Source organism: Hoplias malabaricus, chromosome 16 (assembly GCF_029633855.1).
Source record: "Hoplias malabaricus isolate fHopMal1 chromosome 16, fHopMal1.hap1, whole genome shotgun sequence".
Lineage (NCBI taxonomy): Eukaryota > Metazoa > Chordata > Actinopteri > Characiformes > Erythrinidae > Hoplias > Hoplias malabaricus.
Window position 1 is genome coordinate 21,653,747 of NC_089815.1, and position 18,153 is coordinate 21,671,899.

General features: G+C 38.4%; 1 protein-coding gene across 1 annotated transcript; it reads left to right on the forward strand.

Annotated features, from left to right (window-relative positions):
- The first annotated feature begins 930 nt into the window (after nt 1-930).
- atp8b3 (ATPase phospholipid transporting 8B3) lies at nt 931-17,196 on the forward strand. The gene is made up of 27 exons (XM_066647047.1): nt 931-967; nt 1,501-1,592; nt 1,862-1,975; nt 2,440-2,538; nt 4,160-4,251; nt 4,581-4,653; nt 4,865-4,935; nt 5,560-5,651; nt 6,078-6,236; nt 6,434-6,522; nt 6,686-6,879; nt 7,862-8,070; nt 8,281-8,303; nt 8,398-8,554; nt 9,109-9,297; nt 9,708-9,820; nt 10,040-10,204; nt 11,209-11,320; nt 11,419-11,494; nt 11,641-11,764; nt 11,860-12,046; nt 12,968-13,191; nt 13,790-13,873; nt 13,960-14,184; nt 14,309-14,447; nt 14,806-14,936; nt 15,493-17,196. The coding sequence occupies exons 1-27, from the start codon at nt 931-933 to the stop codon at nt 15,727-15,729; spliced, it is 3,507 nt and encodes a 1,168-aa protein (XP_066503144.1). The 3' UTR covers nt 15,730-17,196.
- The last annotated feature ends 957 nt before the right edge of the window (nt 17,197-18,153 follow it).

Genomic DNA, 18,153 nt, shown 5'->3' on the forward strand with positions numbered 1-18,153 from the left:
TGAGCTTTATGTCCAGCAGAAGATATTTGCATAGAAAATCTCTCCATCAAACTGTCAACTGCTATTAAAATCAGCTTATAAACTCAAATTGAAACTGCTTTCACCCCCCTTTTTTTACAAGTTTTATTAAAATAATACACTTAAAGGCCTACATATGACCGCATTAATGGACTGTGGCACTCTTGGGGGTCTTTGTACGTCAGTGTTCTCTCTCTACGCTCTCGAGACACAAGCAGGTGTTTGTGCTTTCACCCTCCTCCTCTTTTTTAACCTTGTGCCTATCAGGTTTCAGTCCCCTCCCACTTACACCTGCAGGAACACGGTTTCCCAAATCTGTTCAGGAGAGCTGGGAGAAGATTAACAAGGAAAGAGTGGGTCTCATTGAAGAGAACTGAAGACTAGAGATGTTTATTAGTTTAACTGTATCTCTGGGTTGATCAGTTCAAACTCCTAATTTGTGTGGGTGAGACACTGGAGACCATCATAGGGGAAACAAGCCCCTCTTGAGATGTCACATCCAGGTAAGGTGTTTGTTGGTGAGACTCCCCAGTGATTATCACCTAGCAAGTCATTTTGCTAATGAGGGACATGACTAATATTCAACGTATTTTAATGTGGCTCAGATAATGGACACTTAACAGAGTATGAGACTGATATTATTACAGATTACACTGTTTACTACAGTATTACAATTTCGAGATAACACAGTTCTCAACATGGAGTTTGAATGGAGTTCTCAACAGATGTTTCAGGATGTGCTGATCTGAGGTGTGATAAATCTGTGTCTGTGACAAGGTAAGCAGAGCAACAACCTGTAACAAGTGGTTTATTATATATCGTTTTTTTCACTTTTCAAATGGCCTCATTTTTAAAAATGCAATATCTTCTTGCATTCCAGAACTTTCTAACTGTCTGCCAATTATATCCATCATGGCCAAAAAGGACCCTGCATCCTCAGAGGGAACAGGTCTGTATGTCTGACTTTTTCATTATAAATGACTGGAACTGTAGTGATATCGTCCACAGTCCCAGTAATGCACCTATTTGATGTCTGTACGAGATCTCTGTATGCATTTCTCTGTATGTATGGTCCTCAGCCTAATGATTGGGATCAGACAACGAGACAGGAGTTTTTGTCCGTTGCTACAGAGTGGTAGCATAAATACGTGCTATGGCTCTGACAGAATGTGGAGCTGTTAAAAATAGGTCTTTACTATGAGAAGAAGAAGAAGAAGAAGAAGAAGATCATAGCTCGGGACTCTTGATGTATTAAGATTGTGAGATTTGGGAAATGCCACCAACTTTTAAGAAATTGAAGGTGTTTACAAGAAGTATGAAAAATTATCCTTGCAGATCAATGTGAGAAACTGAAAGAGATTTAATGGGAGCTGCAGTAAAGGTAAAGAGTGGATAAGGTATATATAATAAAAAAATGGTTTCCTGACAAGTTGGAGCTGTATATTTTATTAGAGACTAAAACCAGTCATTTTTCTCTTTCAGGTATGACTTGGCAGGTGCGAGCCAACTCCAGATATTTCCATAAACCCATGGAACGCAAGTCTTTCCTGTGTTTTCACTGGGGGCGTTACGCAGTAAGTAGGAAGTGATAAATATATGTCTCTGGTTTGGATGGATGCGTTAAAGCTGTTACCATAATGTGGTCTAATTTGACGTCTTAAACTGTATATTGTTCCACATTCCTTTTTGGCATTAGTAAATAAATGACATTTTAGTTCACAGATGTAACTGAATGATTCACTGTTACTCAGTGACAAAACTAACAATACTGCATTTTAGATGTAAAAAAATGACCTAAGATTTTTTATTTGGCTAATGTCCTTTTATTGGATTGTATCACCAGAACAACTTGGTTCGCAGTTATAAGTACACTGCCCTGACTTTCCTGCCCCTCACACTATACGAGCAGTTCCAGCGAGCAGCAAACTTCTTCTTCCTGCTAATTGTGGCCTTGCAGGTCTGTGGCTTTATTTCCTGCTCATTTAAACAAGCTTCCATTTACTAATATAAAAAGGCATATACGAGTATATCTAGAGCACTGTATGGGAAACTGTATGGGGTTTTGATGACAATTTATAATGTTAAAATTGTAAAATGTCTTTACACAGTGTTTACCACACTCCCCTAATTTTGTGAACATATGGATTTGTAAATTTAATGTTTTATAAAACGCTGACACATTCTCAACCTCTATGGAATATTGTGCCTTGCTATGGTTGCATTACCACAAACAAAAGCTGAATTGAGCCAGGTGGTGAAATCAGATTACACAATCTGTATGTTATATGAAGCAGGAGGTAAAACACAAAAGGTGTTCAAACAGTGATACCACAAAACGTGTGTAATTCATTAAAACATCTGAGAGAGACAGACTAACTGTAACTAACTGGAAGTGTGTATGGTTGTTTGCCTGGTGTCTAGTGTGTTCCTGCTGTGACCACTATTCCCTGGTACATTACTATGCTGCCTCTGCTCACTGTGCTGACCATGAGGGGGGCCAAGGACCTGCACACAGACCTGGTGAGAATTTAAGAGATAATACTCACAACATGTTGTAAACTTTGGCCATTTCATTTCATTTCATTTCTGTTATGTATTGTATTAATGTAATGAAAACACATACACATATAGTCTTTGTATATATATACTTATTTTTATTATTATGTTCAGTCATTATAAAATATATTTGATTAAATATAACGGATGAAGCAGTGGAACTAATTAGTTTTAAAACCTTTTTGCAACACTGCTGTGTCAGATCCAACACACACTAACTCCCCATCACTGCAGAGTATATGACCATTCAATTTTATTATTTTCTACATTTTCACATCCATCATATGTAATCATATTAGTATACAAATGAAAATGTATTATGCAAAATGGCAATGTAAATTCCCCACACCTGCATGCAGCTTTGACCTCAAAAATCAAATTCAGTCATTCCATTTATATTTGCAACAAGATATACTTCTATTGATATTTCATTTATACTGAGATTTTAATGCTTTAAGAGTATTTTTATTTAAATGAAAACATATTTTCATTAACATGTTTCATGTGACCATGCAGCTATTGCATATTGCATTTTAATTTTGCTACTGATATATTTCTGTTCTGATGTGTGTCCATACAGTAGACATTTTTCCATACACATTTATTTCTTTCAGTTTTAAACAATGCCTTAAAGAACTTATCCACACAGACCACTGAAACGCTAACGTTGGCTGGATATTTTATGTTTGAATTTGAATTTTATTTCTTTAATGTGCTTTGATATTTCTGAAAGGACCTTAGTACATGCTGTCAGTGAATTAAATTAGCCATAAAATGAAACTCAACACAGAGCAATATTAAATATACAATATATAATATTAATATCATCATATAATATATAATAACAATATAATATGAAAGCCTAATGCAACCTCAAAACACAATCTATTTTTGAAAGTGTTTGCTAAATTCACAGAACAGTTGAATTAGGCTAAATTTAACTTGTGTTTATGATGAAAATATGAAGTGTGTTTTGTAAATAAAAAGATTCCTGAAGTTGGATAATGATGTATTTATATTTTACACTTCTGAGGTGTAAAATTATGTTAACTTTTTGTTTGTTCCTTTAAATTTCATGGTGGGTGTCAAACCACAGAACATAAAAAAACAATACTATAATATTACAGTGAAAACGAAATATATGTAAAATACTGAAATATTATGTAAAATGTGGGGGAATTCAAAAGAAACTTAATATCCATGTTCCTTCTGTAGTGTATTATCTACCTAAGCTAGATCTTCAAAATTTCAGTAGTTTATTACATGTCCAGTGTAAAACCAGGACATTGGGTCTTAAGCTGCACGCAATAAAGGAATGGGGAAAGATTTTATATACGCAGCTAAGTACTAAATATATATTTCATTAATCAAAGCTAGTTGCAAAAATATCATGAAGCAACAAAGCCCCAAATAGCATTCAACAAATATGCTTCAACAACAACAAAAAAGCAATAATCATTTTATAAATACAAATAAATACATTTCAGAACCAAGCTAGAAAAATTAAATTACACCCCATTTGACGGTAACTTTTGCCTGAATGTAGCTCACTGGGTAACGTTATGGTAATGTTATTGGGACAAAGCGAGTGACCTGTTTTTTCCGTTCCTCTCAGGGCCGACGCCGCAGTGACGCCAAGGTGAACAGAAGAGCCTGTGATATCCTAACGGACCAGGGGTTTGTGCATTTGTTATGGGCCTACTCTCACCTTCTTACCCTGCAAACACAACTCTGGTTTGATGTATTTTTGGTGCCTGCCGCTTAAAAGTTACATGAAATTGCGTTGTCATGTTTACAACACCGACAACATTGTAAAAAAATAAAAAAAAAATAAAAAATAAAAAAAATTCATAGCTAGCATAGCGTTCTCGCAGTGTTGAAGGGTACTCGCCTTTCCGGCTACACCGTGTAACAGAGAATTGTGAAATAGAAAAATCTTGTAGACTGTAGGGACTTACATTCTTTGGTTTTCTGTCTTAGTTTGTAGTAAAATGGATTTCTTATAGCTTCTCCACAGCTCAGTGGAAAGATATCTGTGTTGGAGATGTTCTGCGGATTCATAAAGACGAGGTCATACCGGTAAGTGTGTGTGTGTGTGTGTGTGTGTTTCTACACTTGTAAGGAACATAATATCTTCACAGTAATTTTGTACACTTGAGGACTGTTTGCTTAGCTACTGAAGTTATTGTCAGGGTTATGTTGAGGTGAGGCGCTTGGCTACCAACCGAAGTATAGACTCTGTTAGTGTGTGTGTGTGTGTGGGGAGTTAACGTATTTCTGTCTTCTCCAGGCAGACCTGGTTCTCCTATGCAGTAGTGAACCCCACAGTCTTTGCTACGTTGAGACTGCTGATATTGATGGGTAAGAACATGGCCAGAATGTTCTCCAATATTTTAGTTTTTCTACTCGCTCCCAAGTTCATAGGATTGATCTGAAACGGATGTGTTAAAGTGCTGCCACCAGTTTAACAGAGAATGCAGTGGATGACGTATTTGACGTATATATATATATATATATAATTTAAATATATAAGCAGGTAGTGTCACAGTCACACAGCTCCAGGGACCTGGAGGTTGTGGGTTCAAGTCCCGCTCCGGGTGACTGTCTGTGAGGAGTTTCGTGTGTTCTCTCAGTGTCCGTGAGGGTTTTCTCCAGGTGCTCCAGTTTCCTCCCATGGTCCAAAAACACACTGTGAAGGAGGCCCCCTCCAGGGTGTGTGCCAGCCTTGCATCTAGTGATTGATGGTAGGCTCCGGATCCACCGCGACCATAAATTGGATAAGCTCTTACAGACAATAAATGATTCACCATGAAATTTATGAGTGAATAATGCAGGTCATTTTCTTGAGAACTGTATCTGAGTGACATTGTTGTGACTTTTTTAACAACCTTTTTAATTTTATACCCTCATAATTGAGAAGTAACTCAGTGAAGAGTAAAAGGCCTGACATTTGAGTCCTTCATTGTTTTTGTTGAATTTTTCCAGAGAAACCAATTTGAAGTTTCGTCAGGCTCTGGACCTCACACACACTGAACTGACTAGCGGTCCAATAGAGGAGCTTCTCCTGCCTTTTGATGGTAAGAGTCTTATCCCTCTGTGACTACGTGATGTTGTCATGGACTGTAGTTAGACTGGTACTGCCATTTATGCAAAGATAATGTCTAAAATGCAAACGTAATCCCTTACATGTCTTTTTATCTGTGTAGCAATCCCTGTAGCCATGTTTTTCCCACACACACTTTATTTTTGTATATGTTAAACTATGTTAAACCCGGCACTACTATTAATAGGAAAATATCACATTTAGTTTATAGAACTAAATATAGAGCTTATAGAACAGAACATACAATTTGACTGTGGTTGTCAAAAACTTTGCATTTGACTATGTATATACGTAAGGGACTATGCAAATCAACACACATCTACATACATGTTTACTACGAATAGACATGGAATCTCTCTCTCTCTCTCTCTCCCTCTCTCTTTCTCCCCCTCTCTGTAAGGAGTTGTATGGTGCGAGGAGCCAAACGGTCGGCTTTACTCATTCAGAGGAGAGCTTCAGTGGAGAGGACAGTGCCATCTGCTGGACACAGAGCACATTCTGCTCAGGGGAACTGTCCTGCGCAACACTGATGCTGCATATGGATTGGCAGTTTACACAGGTGAACCTCTTCACCACAAAAACAAGATACTGACAGACATCTGCCATCCATTTCCACTTAAAGAGGTTATAGGGTCTTGATATCGAAGTGCTGATGGGTGTATATACTTCCAAATATCCAATATTGCTTCCAAACATTTGGATGGTCATTTCATATTCAGAATTATTCATAAAATATTGTCTTGGACTGTATTTCAGGCTCAGACAGCAAAATTCTCAGGAACTGTGGGAGGCTGAAGGTAAAGAAGACTAGAGTGGAGAGATTTCTCAACAAAGTGGTAGTGATGGTAAGAGATGACACAGTTTTATGCCAGTATTAAGTCTGAAATAGACATCACTAATTAAATCTCAAAATAGAGGGCATTATGCTTAGTGTTAACAGGATATAATGCTCTGTGGTTGTGACATGTTGAGATGAGATTTAGGGCTGTTCTGTGCCATTTTTTTCAGATTGTTGTCTGCCTGCTGACGGTTACACTTCTCTTGGCTGTGGGAACTGGTTTATTTGAGCATTTGGTTTCCCCACATATTGAGGTTCTCTCCGCCATAAGGGGCAACTCCACTGCGGCATATCGTGGCTTCCTGAACTTCTGGGGCTACATCATCCTGTTAAGCCCTTCCATGCCCTTATCCCTATACATCACGTAATGCCACTCAATACATATCAGCTGTTTAGTGTTGTGATGTGTTTTTTTTTTGTGTGTGTGCCATATTTACTAAATTACTAAATAAATAAGACGGACCAGGATTCTGAAGTTTACATGTTAATATTTTGCTCTGAAGCTAAGAGGCTAATGTAACTTAAATGTAAAATATGCTAATTCCTCACAAATTAGCAGTGTGCAAATTGTATGAATATTTTCGCACACGTGTAAGGCCTCAGGTGTGTTAGGTAATCACAAATAGACTGGCTTATGTTGTGTAGACACTGTGTAAAATACTGTTTATTAATAAGGTTAAAAATATGTTCAGTAGATACAGTCCAATACATTAGTGGGTACAATCTTACGGCGCATTGCTTTATTTTTTATAGATTAAAGTGTAAAATGCAGTGTGTTAGAAACTACTAGAGCAGGTGTGTGATGTATGAGCTTTCTTTATTTGTCAGCTGTATTTAGCCTTGTAGCTTCACTGATACGCTAAAGCTAAAGGCTAATCGACTGCAGGTTGAAGTGAGCATGTTAAATGTCCCAGCAAATTACAATTTTGCAAATGTAAGAGACATTCTTTCTGTGCTAAAAATGAAATATTATGTGATCCTGGGTGCCTTAGCAGTCTTAAGCATTGGCCGTCATCAGGTTTGATCCTAAGTCCTAAAACAGCTTAGTTAGCCTTGCTCTTTCTGGTTTGGTGGAATTGCCACTTGTTTCCTCTCATCGTCATGGAGATGACTAAAGATTGGATCAAAAAAATATAAAAAAATTAAATGGTGAATAAAAAATTTAGTTTATTTTTCCTAGCAATTGTGCACAAATGTTCCCGCATATGAGAGGCACATGAGGTTTGCTTTGTTTTTAACTTCAGTGAAGTTCATATCAAACCAAGTCTGTTCCGGTAAATCTGGTGTCTGTGCTTTATTTCTTTAAATTTTTGACTTGTTGGGTTCTGGTCCTTTATCGTGTCCAGATTTGAGCTGATCCATGTGGTGCATTGCCTCTTTATTGGCTGGGACATTGAAATGTACTGGGAGGAGAGAGACCAGCCTGCTCAGGCACGCACCACCTCTCTTAATGAGGAGCTTGGGCAGGTGAGCCATCTGCTGAGTGATAAAACCGGCACGCTCACTCAGAACCGCCTGCTTTTCCGCCAGTGCTGCGTCGGCGGATGCATTTATGGTCAGTCTGCTTTGAATATTTTTTTTTTTTACATTTTTTTAATGGACAATTTGTTCATTCAGAGAAATAGTTTTTGTCTGGAAGTCTCTATATATGTAGTGTTCAGTATTATTTAGGCTTTGTTGTATTTATTCCTGTTCTCTATTTGCCCTATATAAGCATGAGATTTGTAAGTGACTTATGTTTCTGAATATTTTTTTTTCTTCTCAGGGGATATCACAGAGAATTCAAAGGTGACACTTATATTCTGGAATTAAACTGTCAGTATATTAGATTTCTTTTTTCTGAGTCTGTAGCAGCGTATTACCCATATTCAACCATCTGCAGCCTCTGGACCTCAGTTGGAACCGGTTCTCCTGCGGTGGACTGCGCTTCTCTGACCAGCAGCTGGTGGACAGACTGAGGGAACGCAGCTGCTCAGAGAGCAGGGAGTTCTTCACTGCACTGTCACTGTGTCACACTGTCATGAGCGAGTGGAAAGACGGTCAGTGGGTCCTGGTCACAGCTCCAAGCACAGAACAATATTGAGGGTGTGAGAGTACTGTTCAAAAGTTCAGAATAACTTGTCATATTAATAATGTTACATACAATACTGTCTTATACAGTGTTTATTTAATTAATTAGTCATAACATATTGTTTTTTTTAAAGTGCAACCTACACAACACAACAGATGGCCATGTTTACAATAGATTTAGTATTGACGTGGACACATACAAGCCACTAGGTGTCAGTGTAAAAGGCTGCTTTATAATATATATATATATATATATATATACAAGTGTATATACAATAGTTTAATTAACTATTTTGAGAACAATAAGGAGTTAACGAATGCTAAATAATATATAGTAATGATACATAATTCATTGGCCAGCATTCTGTATACTGTAATTTAAATACAATATATAATACTTTGAACCAGGATTCTGAGTTATTTATACATACAGTGTATTAATATGTTTATATATATATCCATATACAGGAAGTGTGTTTGTGTAGAGTGTGTTGTTATATAGTGAATATATGTTTTTGGTCAGGTTTGCCACGGTACCAGGCTGCGTCTCCAGATGAGGAGGCTCTGGTGTGTGCAGCTCGAGAGCTGGGCTGGGTGTTTCTCTCCCGTACACGTGACTCTCTGACGGTCAGTGAGATGGGATTCACGCGCCTTTACCACCTGCTGGCCCTGCTGGACTTCAGCAGCAAGAGGAGGCGCATGTCTGTCCTTGGTGAGCCGCACGTCATTTTTCACTTTTCCTCCTTCTGCACCAGGGACAGTAACACTGACTAATGATGATGTAGGATCACTTTTTTACTTGTCACATTACATAAAAACACAGAGAGGTGGGAATTGATTGAATTGAACCCTTAGAACAAAGGGTTTCTGCAAACCGTGGTCCAGTGTTACTCACAATACAGAATAGTTGGTGTAAAATTGTTTCAACTATAACATAGATTTAGGAATATTAGAATCTATTATAATGAATTCACATTATATTATAGAACAATATATTAGGTCCACAAAAAAGATTTAAGGCATAATTGTGTGTAAATTTACTGTAATTCGAACATTCTCCTATTTATGGTTGCGTAGTTTAAGGGTTTTAAATGATTTTGATCATTTTATTTGTGTGTGCAGTGAGAACACCTGAGGGGGACCTGAAGCTGTACTGTAAAGGTGCAGACGTTGTGATACTGGAGCGGCTGAGAAAGGACAATCCACATCAGCAGAGCATAGAACAGGCTCTGGAGGTATGCTGGAGGTTTATTCTAGTTACAGTTCGAATCAGCCTTTGCACGTTGTCAAGCTTTCAATACACGCCAGCTTTCTTTCTGAGCATTCTTTCCCACCTGACACATTACCACAACCCAACATGAAATTGGGTTAAGTTGTGGTTGTTTCTCTATTGTATGTGTGTGTGTGTGTGTGTGTGTGTGTGTGTGTGTGTGTGTGTGTGTGTGTGTGTGCAGGTCTTTGCTCAGAGTTGCCTGAGGACACTGTGTGTGGCTGTTCGTTCTGTATCTGAGGCTCAGTGGACAGAGTGGAGCCACGCCCTCAGCCAGGCTGCTATGGCAACCAGTCACCGAGAGACCATGCTGGAGGAGCTGTACCATCACATGGAAAAAGAGCTGATGGTAAAGAACTCAAAGCATCATTGGATGTTGTTTTGTTGGCTTGTGAGCCTTTCATTTAATATTTATTACTTTGTTGGTGCCCAACCCTGTTCTTGTAGTCCTCCTGTCTTACATATTTTAGGGTTTCCTTGCTTTACCACACCCTTTTCAACACAGAAACAGTTTGTTGACGAGCTGAGTAGATCTGTGAGGTGTGTTACAGCTGGAGTATTTGGAAAACCTTGCCCTGGAGTATTTTATTATTTTGATACACGACATGGACAATCAACCTCAGTCATAAAGGGATGCACTGTTCCGTTACATACTGTTTATTGACTTTCACTTGAGCTAAATCTGCCAGGGGGTGGCACTCTGTCTCACGGTTCTGGGGTTCTGGCATTGTGGGTTCGATCCTTGCCTTAGGACACCCACTGTGACCCCGAGGATGAAGGGATTGCAGAAAATGAAGAAATTAATGAGAAAATGAGAGAACAACAGAAATTATTCTTATTTAAATTTTTAAAACACTCCAGTAATGTACTGGACTTTGTTCTCTACATCTTGGCATTATTGGATTTTACAAATCCTAACACATATAACATAACACTGTTGACCATGAATAATTTAATAATTCTCTGAAGTCCTACTCTGTTTGGATTTGCCTGAGGAAGTATTAAAAGTAAGACTTAAAGGGGTGGTTGAAAAATAGGATTTAATCCTAGTCCTGGATTCTATCATCCTTACAAAGGAAAATCAAAATTCAAAATGCTGTGTAGTTCAAGACTAGGCTTAATGCCCCAACCCCCACAATTCTTAAAATAATATGATGGTGTTAAAATAATAACACCTGATGTTTTATCACGGCTGTGTTGATATTATTTTGGAGAGATGCACCTGTTGTGTATTGCTGACCTCTGGCTCTACGCATTTCCCTGAAGGTTTTGTGAGTTTGTGTGTCAGTGAATTTACTGCTAATCCAGTACTATGTGTAGTCAAATGTATAATATAACTGATGTGTTTTTCAGATGTTGGGGGTGACTGCCATTGAGGATCGTCTTCAGGAAGGCGTCCCTGAGACCATCTCCAGCCTTCGAAAGGCAGGGATGAAAGTGTGGGTGCTGACCGGAGATAAGACAGGTATTGAGTGCACTTCGTACGTAGACCCCAAACTCCAGCGTAGTTTACCGAAGGAATGGAGAAACCTGTGACTCTTTCATTTTTCTACACACACATAGAAACAGCTGTCAACGTGGGTTATTCCTGCAAATTGATGGATCCAGATACAGCACTGCTCCAGGGCGAGGAGCTGAGGTCAGATGCACTTTTTCGCACCTGTGTGTTCTGTGTTTTCTCATTTGGGCTCTGCTCTTTTTATAAACCGTGATTGTAAAGTTCTACTGGACTTGTGCTTGTGCTATGTACATATAAAACCTAAGCCATGGTTAATTCACGTTCAGACAGCTTCTTCAGTCTCCCACTCCAGGGGTTTCCTTCCAAAAGAACAAAGAGACTCTTGTTTGGAACACAGATAAAATGTCACGAAGTAGCAAAGCTGCAATCGTCATTGATGGATTTCAGCTTGTAAGTGTGTGATTTTGTGACTTATTGTATTGCTACACACTGTTTCTGTTACTACTACATGTCCAGATCCAACTCTTCAGCTAATGTCTTTACAGGCAGAACTGACCAAGGCACCTGAGATGGGCGCCAGGTTTGTGTCTCTGTCTAATCAGTGCCAGTCAGTGCTGTGCTGCCGAGTGACCCCAGCGCAAAAGGCAGAGGTAGTCGAGCTGGTCAAGAAGTATTCTTCCTCTGTCACCTTGGCGATAGGAGATGGTGCCAATGATGTTAATATGATTAAGAGTAAGAGCTGGAGAGGGATATAGTCAAGAATAACATTACAGAAAACTTTTTGTACATTTTGTCACTGCCATAAAAGAAGCATTGGAACCTCCTATATTTGATATCATTTCATTCAGTGGTTTTCATATGACAGTGACAGATCTCTGATGTTATTAATGTATGTTGATATTACATGAAAATAGATTACTGTGCAGAAGACATAGGCCATTCATGTCATTATGTTTAGAAGAAAAAAAAAAACAACAAAAAATGTACAATGTACCCTCCTTTTAGATTTAGGTTTACATTTAAGGCGTTTAGGAGATGATCTTACACAGAGTGACTTACAGATGGTCTTCACTATCCTTAGCGAGTTTGTTTCAGTTAGATAAACAATGCTCACATATTACACAATGCCTGAAAGTAAGGCATGAGTGCTGATTTAAGTACTGTTGAAATATGATGGGTCTTCAGTCAGTGCTTGAAGACTGCAAGGGTCTCTGCTGTTTAGACACCCAGGGAAAATTTGTTCCACAACTTAGGTTCCAGGAGAAACAAAGTCTGGATGCTTGTCTTCCATGCATCTTGAAGGATGGTGGGTCAAGCCGAGTTTTACTTGAGGCTTGTCTGGTTTTTGGTATGGATCAGATTTTGACAATCGTCATGAAGTATAAAGGGGCAGGCCAATTTTTAGCTTTCTAGGCCAGCATCAGGGTTCTCTTCACTTGTACAGCAGAGAACGCAGCAGACGTATGGTTATATGGGTGTCAGAAGTAGCAGTGGTGATATGTTTTAGCTCAGACATAAGAGAACATATCTAAATAGTGAAGGGCAAAAATAATAATATACAGTAAGAGAAAACGTAAAGGCAGGTTTTTGAGATCACACAGATAAATCCTGCTCCATTCTCTCACTCTCTGTCTCTCATTTTTATCGTTGCAGCGGCACATATAGGCGTTGGCTTGTGTGGTGTGGAGGGTGGTCAGGCAGTACAGAATGCAGACTTTGCTCTGGCCCAGTTTAGCTTCCTGCGCAGGCTGCTGTTAGTCCACGGCCGCTGGTCTTACCGCCGCATCTGCAGTTTTCTACGCTACTTCCTCTATAAAACCACCTGCTTTGCTCTGGTGCACATCTGGTACAGCTTGTACAATGGCTTCAGTGCTCAGGTAAACCTGCAGCGTCCTCCCAGCCGCTTTAAACCTGTAGATTCAAGATTGATTTATAACAATTTACCATTCCATTTAGAAAAATAATGGTGCCTTTGCGGTTGAATGAATTATTCGAGGAAAAACATTAATTGGATCTTATTTAGGGTTCCACCCACTTACATATCATCGCTGTCTGAATAAAACCTGTATCTCCAAAATATTGACTTTTGTAGACGTTAATGTAAAAAAAGATTTTATTCCACGGAATTTTGGAGCATTTCTATTGGAAATTTTCCCACAGCTGCTGTGTTCAAATGATGTAGCAACTAAAAACCCAGAAAAATGGAAATATGTGATTGTTCTTTATAGAAATATATTGTCAATGTAAGAACAAATGTTGAATTGTCCACAATACTTTTACATAAAAATTCTGAAATGTTTTCTTTCTCCCGTATTGGAGATATGAGAGCTTTATACTCAAATGTTAATATGGAGCTAAAGATTGTTCTTGTCATTATTCTATACTGGCACCTATGAAAACTAGCAGTTAACTAAATCTTTTAAATCTAAATAACTAAACTGTTTGCTTGTATGGCATTTTTTAATCTTCTTTTAGCCCATGTATGAGAGCTGGTTTATTGCATTGTACACCGTCCTGTACACCTCCCTTCCTATTCAGTGCTTGGGCATTTTCGAAAAGGTGAGCATCATACTTCACTAAACAAATGATTAACCGCATATAGATTTGTTTCAGCGTGGTTAACGTGAATATTCATCCCGGGACAGGACATGAGCGCTGAGAGCTCACTACAATGGCCAGACGCCTACTCAGCAGGACAGAGGCAGGAGCATTTAAACCTTCCGATCCTATGTGCCACACTCCTCTACTCCATCTACACCTCCGTCATCGTCTTCTTCTTCCCCGTTTGTGTCCTCAAATACTCAGACGCAGATTATCAGACTTTGGCCGTCACTGTGGAAATGTCGGTTGTGTTCATAGCTACAGTGGAGGTATCTTTGTTTGCAGATCTATGCGTTTAAATAGTCACTGTTACTGTCGATTAGGTAAACTGTGAATGTGTTATGTATTTGAATGTCATTGATGTTAATCTTTGGTTCTGCTGATATCTCCTAGATCATTTTAGAGACCAAGTTCTGGACCAAGTATAATTTTGCTGCAGTGCTTCTCTGCCTAGGACTGTTCTTTATCTCCACCTTGATTCTTCATAGCCCTCGATTATTTACAACTTTTCCTCACGACTACATCTTCTATGGTATATTCTTGAAGAATATATATAATTTAAATTTTTTAAACAAATTCATTTGCATAAATCAAATGTTGTTCAGTTTTGAAAGGATCTGGTATAATATTTTTGCTGTTGGTATTATATTAACATATAATTGTAAAACAATGGTATATAAGATGGGGAATAACGATGTGGCCAAGTGGCTCTGCTGAATTGTTGCCACTGAATTGAAGGTGAAGTATTAGGAATATATTGCTCACTACCGGGGTAAAAAATGAAAACCACAGTCATAACTGGTTCACTAGTATCAGTTTCGTGTTGAATGTTTCAGCTTATCTGATCTTACTGAACAGAGTAAGACGTCCTGTTGGCTTTGTTTCGGCAGGAGCATCACAGAATGGGTTTGTGAACCCTGTGGTGTGGCTCACTGTGTTTCTGACCACCTGCACTGCTGTCCTGCCCTCCATCACAGTGCGAGCTCTCAATGTGGTGCTAGCAAACCCAAACAAACGCAAGGTCAGAAAATACGTCATTACTTCATCGGACTTCCATTAACAGGAAGTACACCACCATTCAGAAGTTTGGAATCACTTGTCATTTTTGTAGCCTGTTCCACAATTATGTTCTGCTTGTGAACACATTTCTATGCATTGTTACCCAGTAATATTGATGGAATATAACTTGATGCAAGTGTACTGTTTAAGTGTTCAGCAGTGTCTTAATCTGAGAACACAGTTACAGAGAAAAATAAAAAGAGGCTTCTATGTTTTTAATTTATATTATTATTCATCACTAAAAAACTGATTAAATTTTTTAAATAATTAATCGTGATTAAATCATTTTTTCATGATTTTTTATTATAGAAACATTATAGAATATATGTGTATTTTGTTTTGTTCCTGGTCTTCTAGTGATTATTTGCATATTAGGATCATACGCTTATCAGCAACCCGCCATATTATTAAACATTAAACATGAACAGTAATAAATTCCTGGCTTAATCTTTTGCATGCAGTAAGTAGCTGAAAGTCTTTGTGTTCACTACATTATGCTTTCAATTTCTGCTGTTTAGATCCATTCGCTGAGGGAGCCTGTCGAACTGCAGTCCTATTTCAGGAGAGGTGCTCCTCACCGCCGATCCTCTTACGCAGTGTCCCAGGGAAAAGGCTTCGGAAAGCTTATGACTTTGGGAAGAGGTGATCATTCTACTACGCCCCCTCTGGTTGGGATGGCAACGACGGATCGTGTAAACGCAAACTCTCCAAAAACAGCACCAAGTGAAGCTGCCGATAGTGGGAAGCCTAGTTGAAACCCATCTGTGAATATGCAGCATGGTATTATCTCAGACAGGACTGGGCTGGTCCTTTCCAATTAAAAATAATTAATATGGGAACTGTTCCTGTTAGACTTTGACATTTATTTGACCAGCAATAACTCTTCTGACATAGCAATGTAAGACACTAGAGGTTCTAATTCTGTGGCTGCACTTGGGTGTTAAAGCCACCTAACACAGTAGTTTATTGCTTTTATGTTTATGCACATGTGCATTTATCACCATTGCATTTCATTTGGAGATGGAATTACAGCCTGAGACAAGTACGGTGGAGCGGCACATCACAGGGTGTAACATTTAGAATCCACTGGCACTACGCTACCTTTAACACATTTTGGTTTAAATATGCACTTGCATCTTGCACCTCCTCAACAATATGGTATTTTCCTCACTTCGAGCAGGAGCTTAAAGGCATGTGTAATAAAGGAATTTCGACTATGAACTTCACTCCAATAAAAATGTACCTCCTATTAAAAAAAAACTTACACAGGTCACAAAAAGGCAAACAACATTTCTGTCAAGTCAGTTGACATCTGACTTATTTCTGCACTTGAAGTGTGTTCATTTAAAATGGAGCCCTACGTTTGTTAATGGCAAGACATTAGTCAAACAATGTGTCATGGAAATGATCAACTAATAATAAATGAGACTGAACGTGGTCTTTGAATAACCTTTACTGAGGGCAGCTAAAAGCATGCACTAATCCTCTGCTCTGCTCTGTTCTAACATAAGGAAAAACTATTTTTATACCTTACACACACATAAACACTTCATCATCATATAAGGAGTTATTTTATAACGGAGCCACCTATAAGGAAAGAAAGATAATAGTTTTGTGCAGAAACAAAGAGAGTTCTAAGAATCAGCTACATCCCGTGCTCATTAGAATGGGAAAAAAGTCCTAGATCTCCTGTACACAGAAGTGTAATTCTTTCAAGCTTCACTCCCATATCCTCCCGTCACATTCCTTTTCTACAAAAGACTCAGTAAAACAGTTTGAGACACAGAATAATGCAACATACATTTCATAAAACAGCTCATCTTCATAGAAAACAAAGACATCTACTAATTGTCAGTGATTACTACAAATTATTAATGATTATCATTTAACACTAGTGAGCACTCATACAGGATCAAAATCAATTTAAAAATTCCCTTCACAACTGTTATCAAAAAATGGCTCACAGTTTAATCATATTATAGATGTAGAGACATTAGTCTTGCGCAAGGACTCCTATTGCTATAAAGTGGGGTGGTCACCAGAGCAGGGAACTGACCCCCACTCTTCCACATGGAGGGCAGTGGTGTTACCCACTACAACATACCAAGCACAAAGCCCTTATTTGGTGTACGTAATGCTATCAATAATAGAGGCTAAATGCACCTATATTTATTTGTGCCTGCAGTTACAAGCCAGCAAAAAAAATATTTTTATTTATATTTAATTTAGGCTCCATAATGTAATAAAAATCAAATAAGGCTAACTCTCGATGTTGACATGATTTAGATGAATGATTATCAATTAAAAGTATTTTATATAAAGAAACAGAAAGTGTGTGGATGTCTTTTTTTTCTCTTGGCGGTATTAAAATCTTAATTGATGCCACAAGCTCAGGTTGCAAAGATCAATAGAAATGGTCCAGAAACATATAAGATCAAATCTTATTACATTAGAAGGATTTTTGTAAAGTTAATTTGTTAAAAATTGCAAGATTTTGTGCTGAAAATACTGCATTTCAGAGTGTACTCCAATCAACCAAATTATTAAATGGTTACTACACCATTGGAAACACTAATGTGTATAAAATCACTACTAATACGTATTTTAAATCATATTAAATAATACTTAATATATACTGAGTGGTAGCACAGTGGCACAGCAGGTAGTGTCGCACTCACACAGCTCCAGGGACCTGGAGGTTGTGGGTTTGAGACCCGTTCCGAGTGACTGTCTGTGAGGAGTTGGTGTGTTCTCCCCGTGTCTGCGGGGGTTTCCTCCCACAGTCCAAAAACACACATTGGTAGGTGGATTGGTGACTCAAAAGTGTCTGTAGGTGTGAGTGTGTGTGTCGCCCTGTGAAGGACTGGCACCCCCTCCAGGGTGTGTTCATTGTGCCTTGTGCCCAATGATTCCAGGTAGGCTTACCTGGAATAATTAAATCTTATTACATTAGAATGATTTTTGTAAAGTTACTTTGTTAAAAATTGCAAGATTTTGTGCTGAAAATACTGCATTTCAGAGTGTACTCCAATCAACCAAATTATTAAATGGTTACTACACTCATTGTACAGTTTAACAGCTTCCCTGATCATATAGGTTTATCAATCTCAGGGTTGTGCAAAGCAGGAACACACCTGTGTCTGATCCACTTCTTCCAGTGCAACACAAACTAACACCAC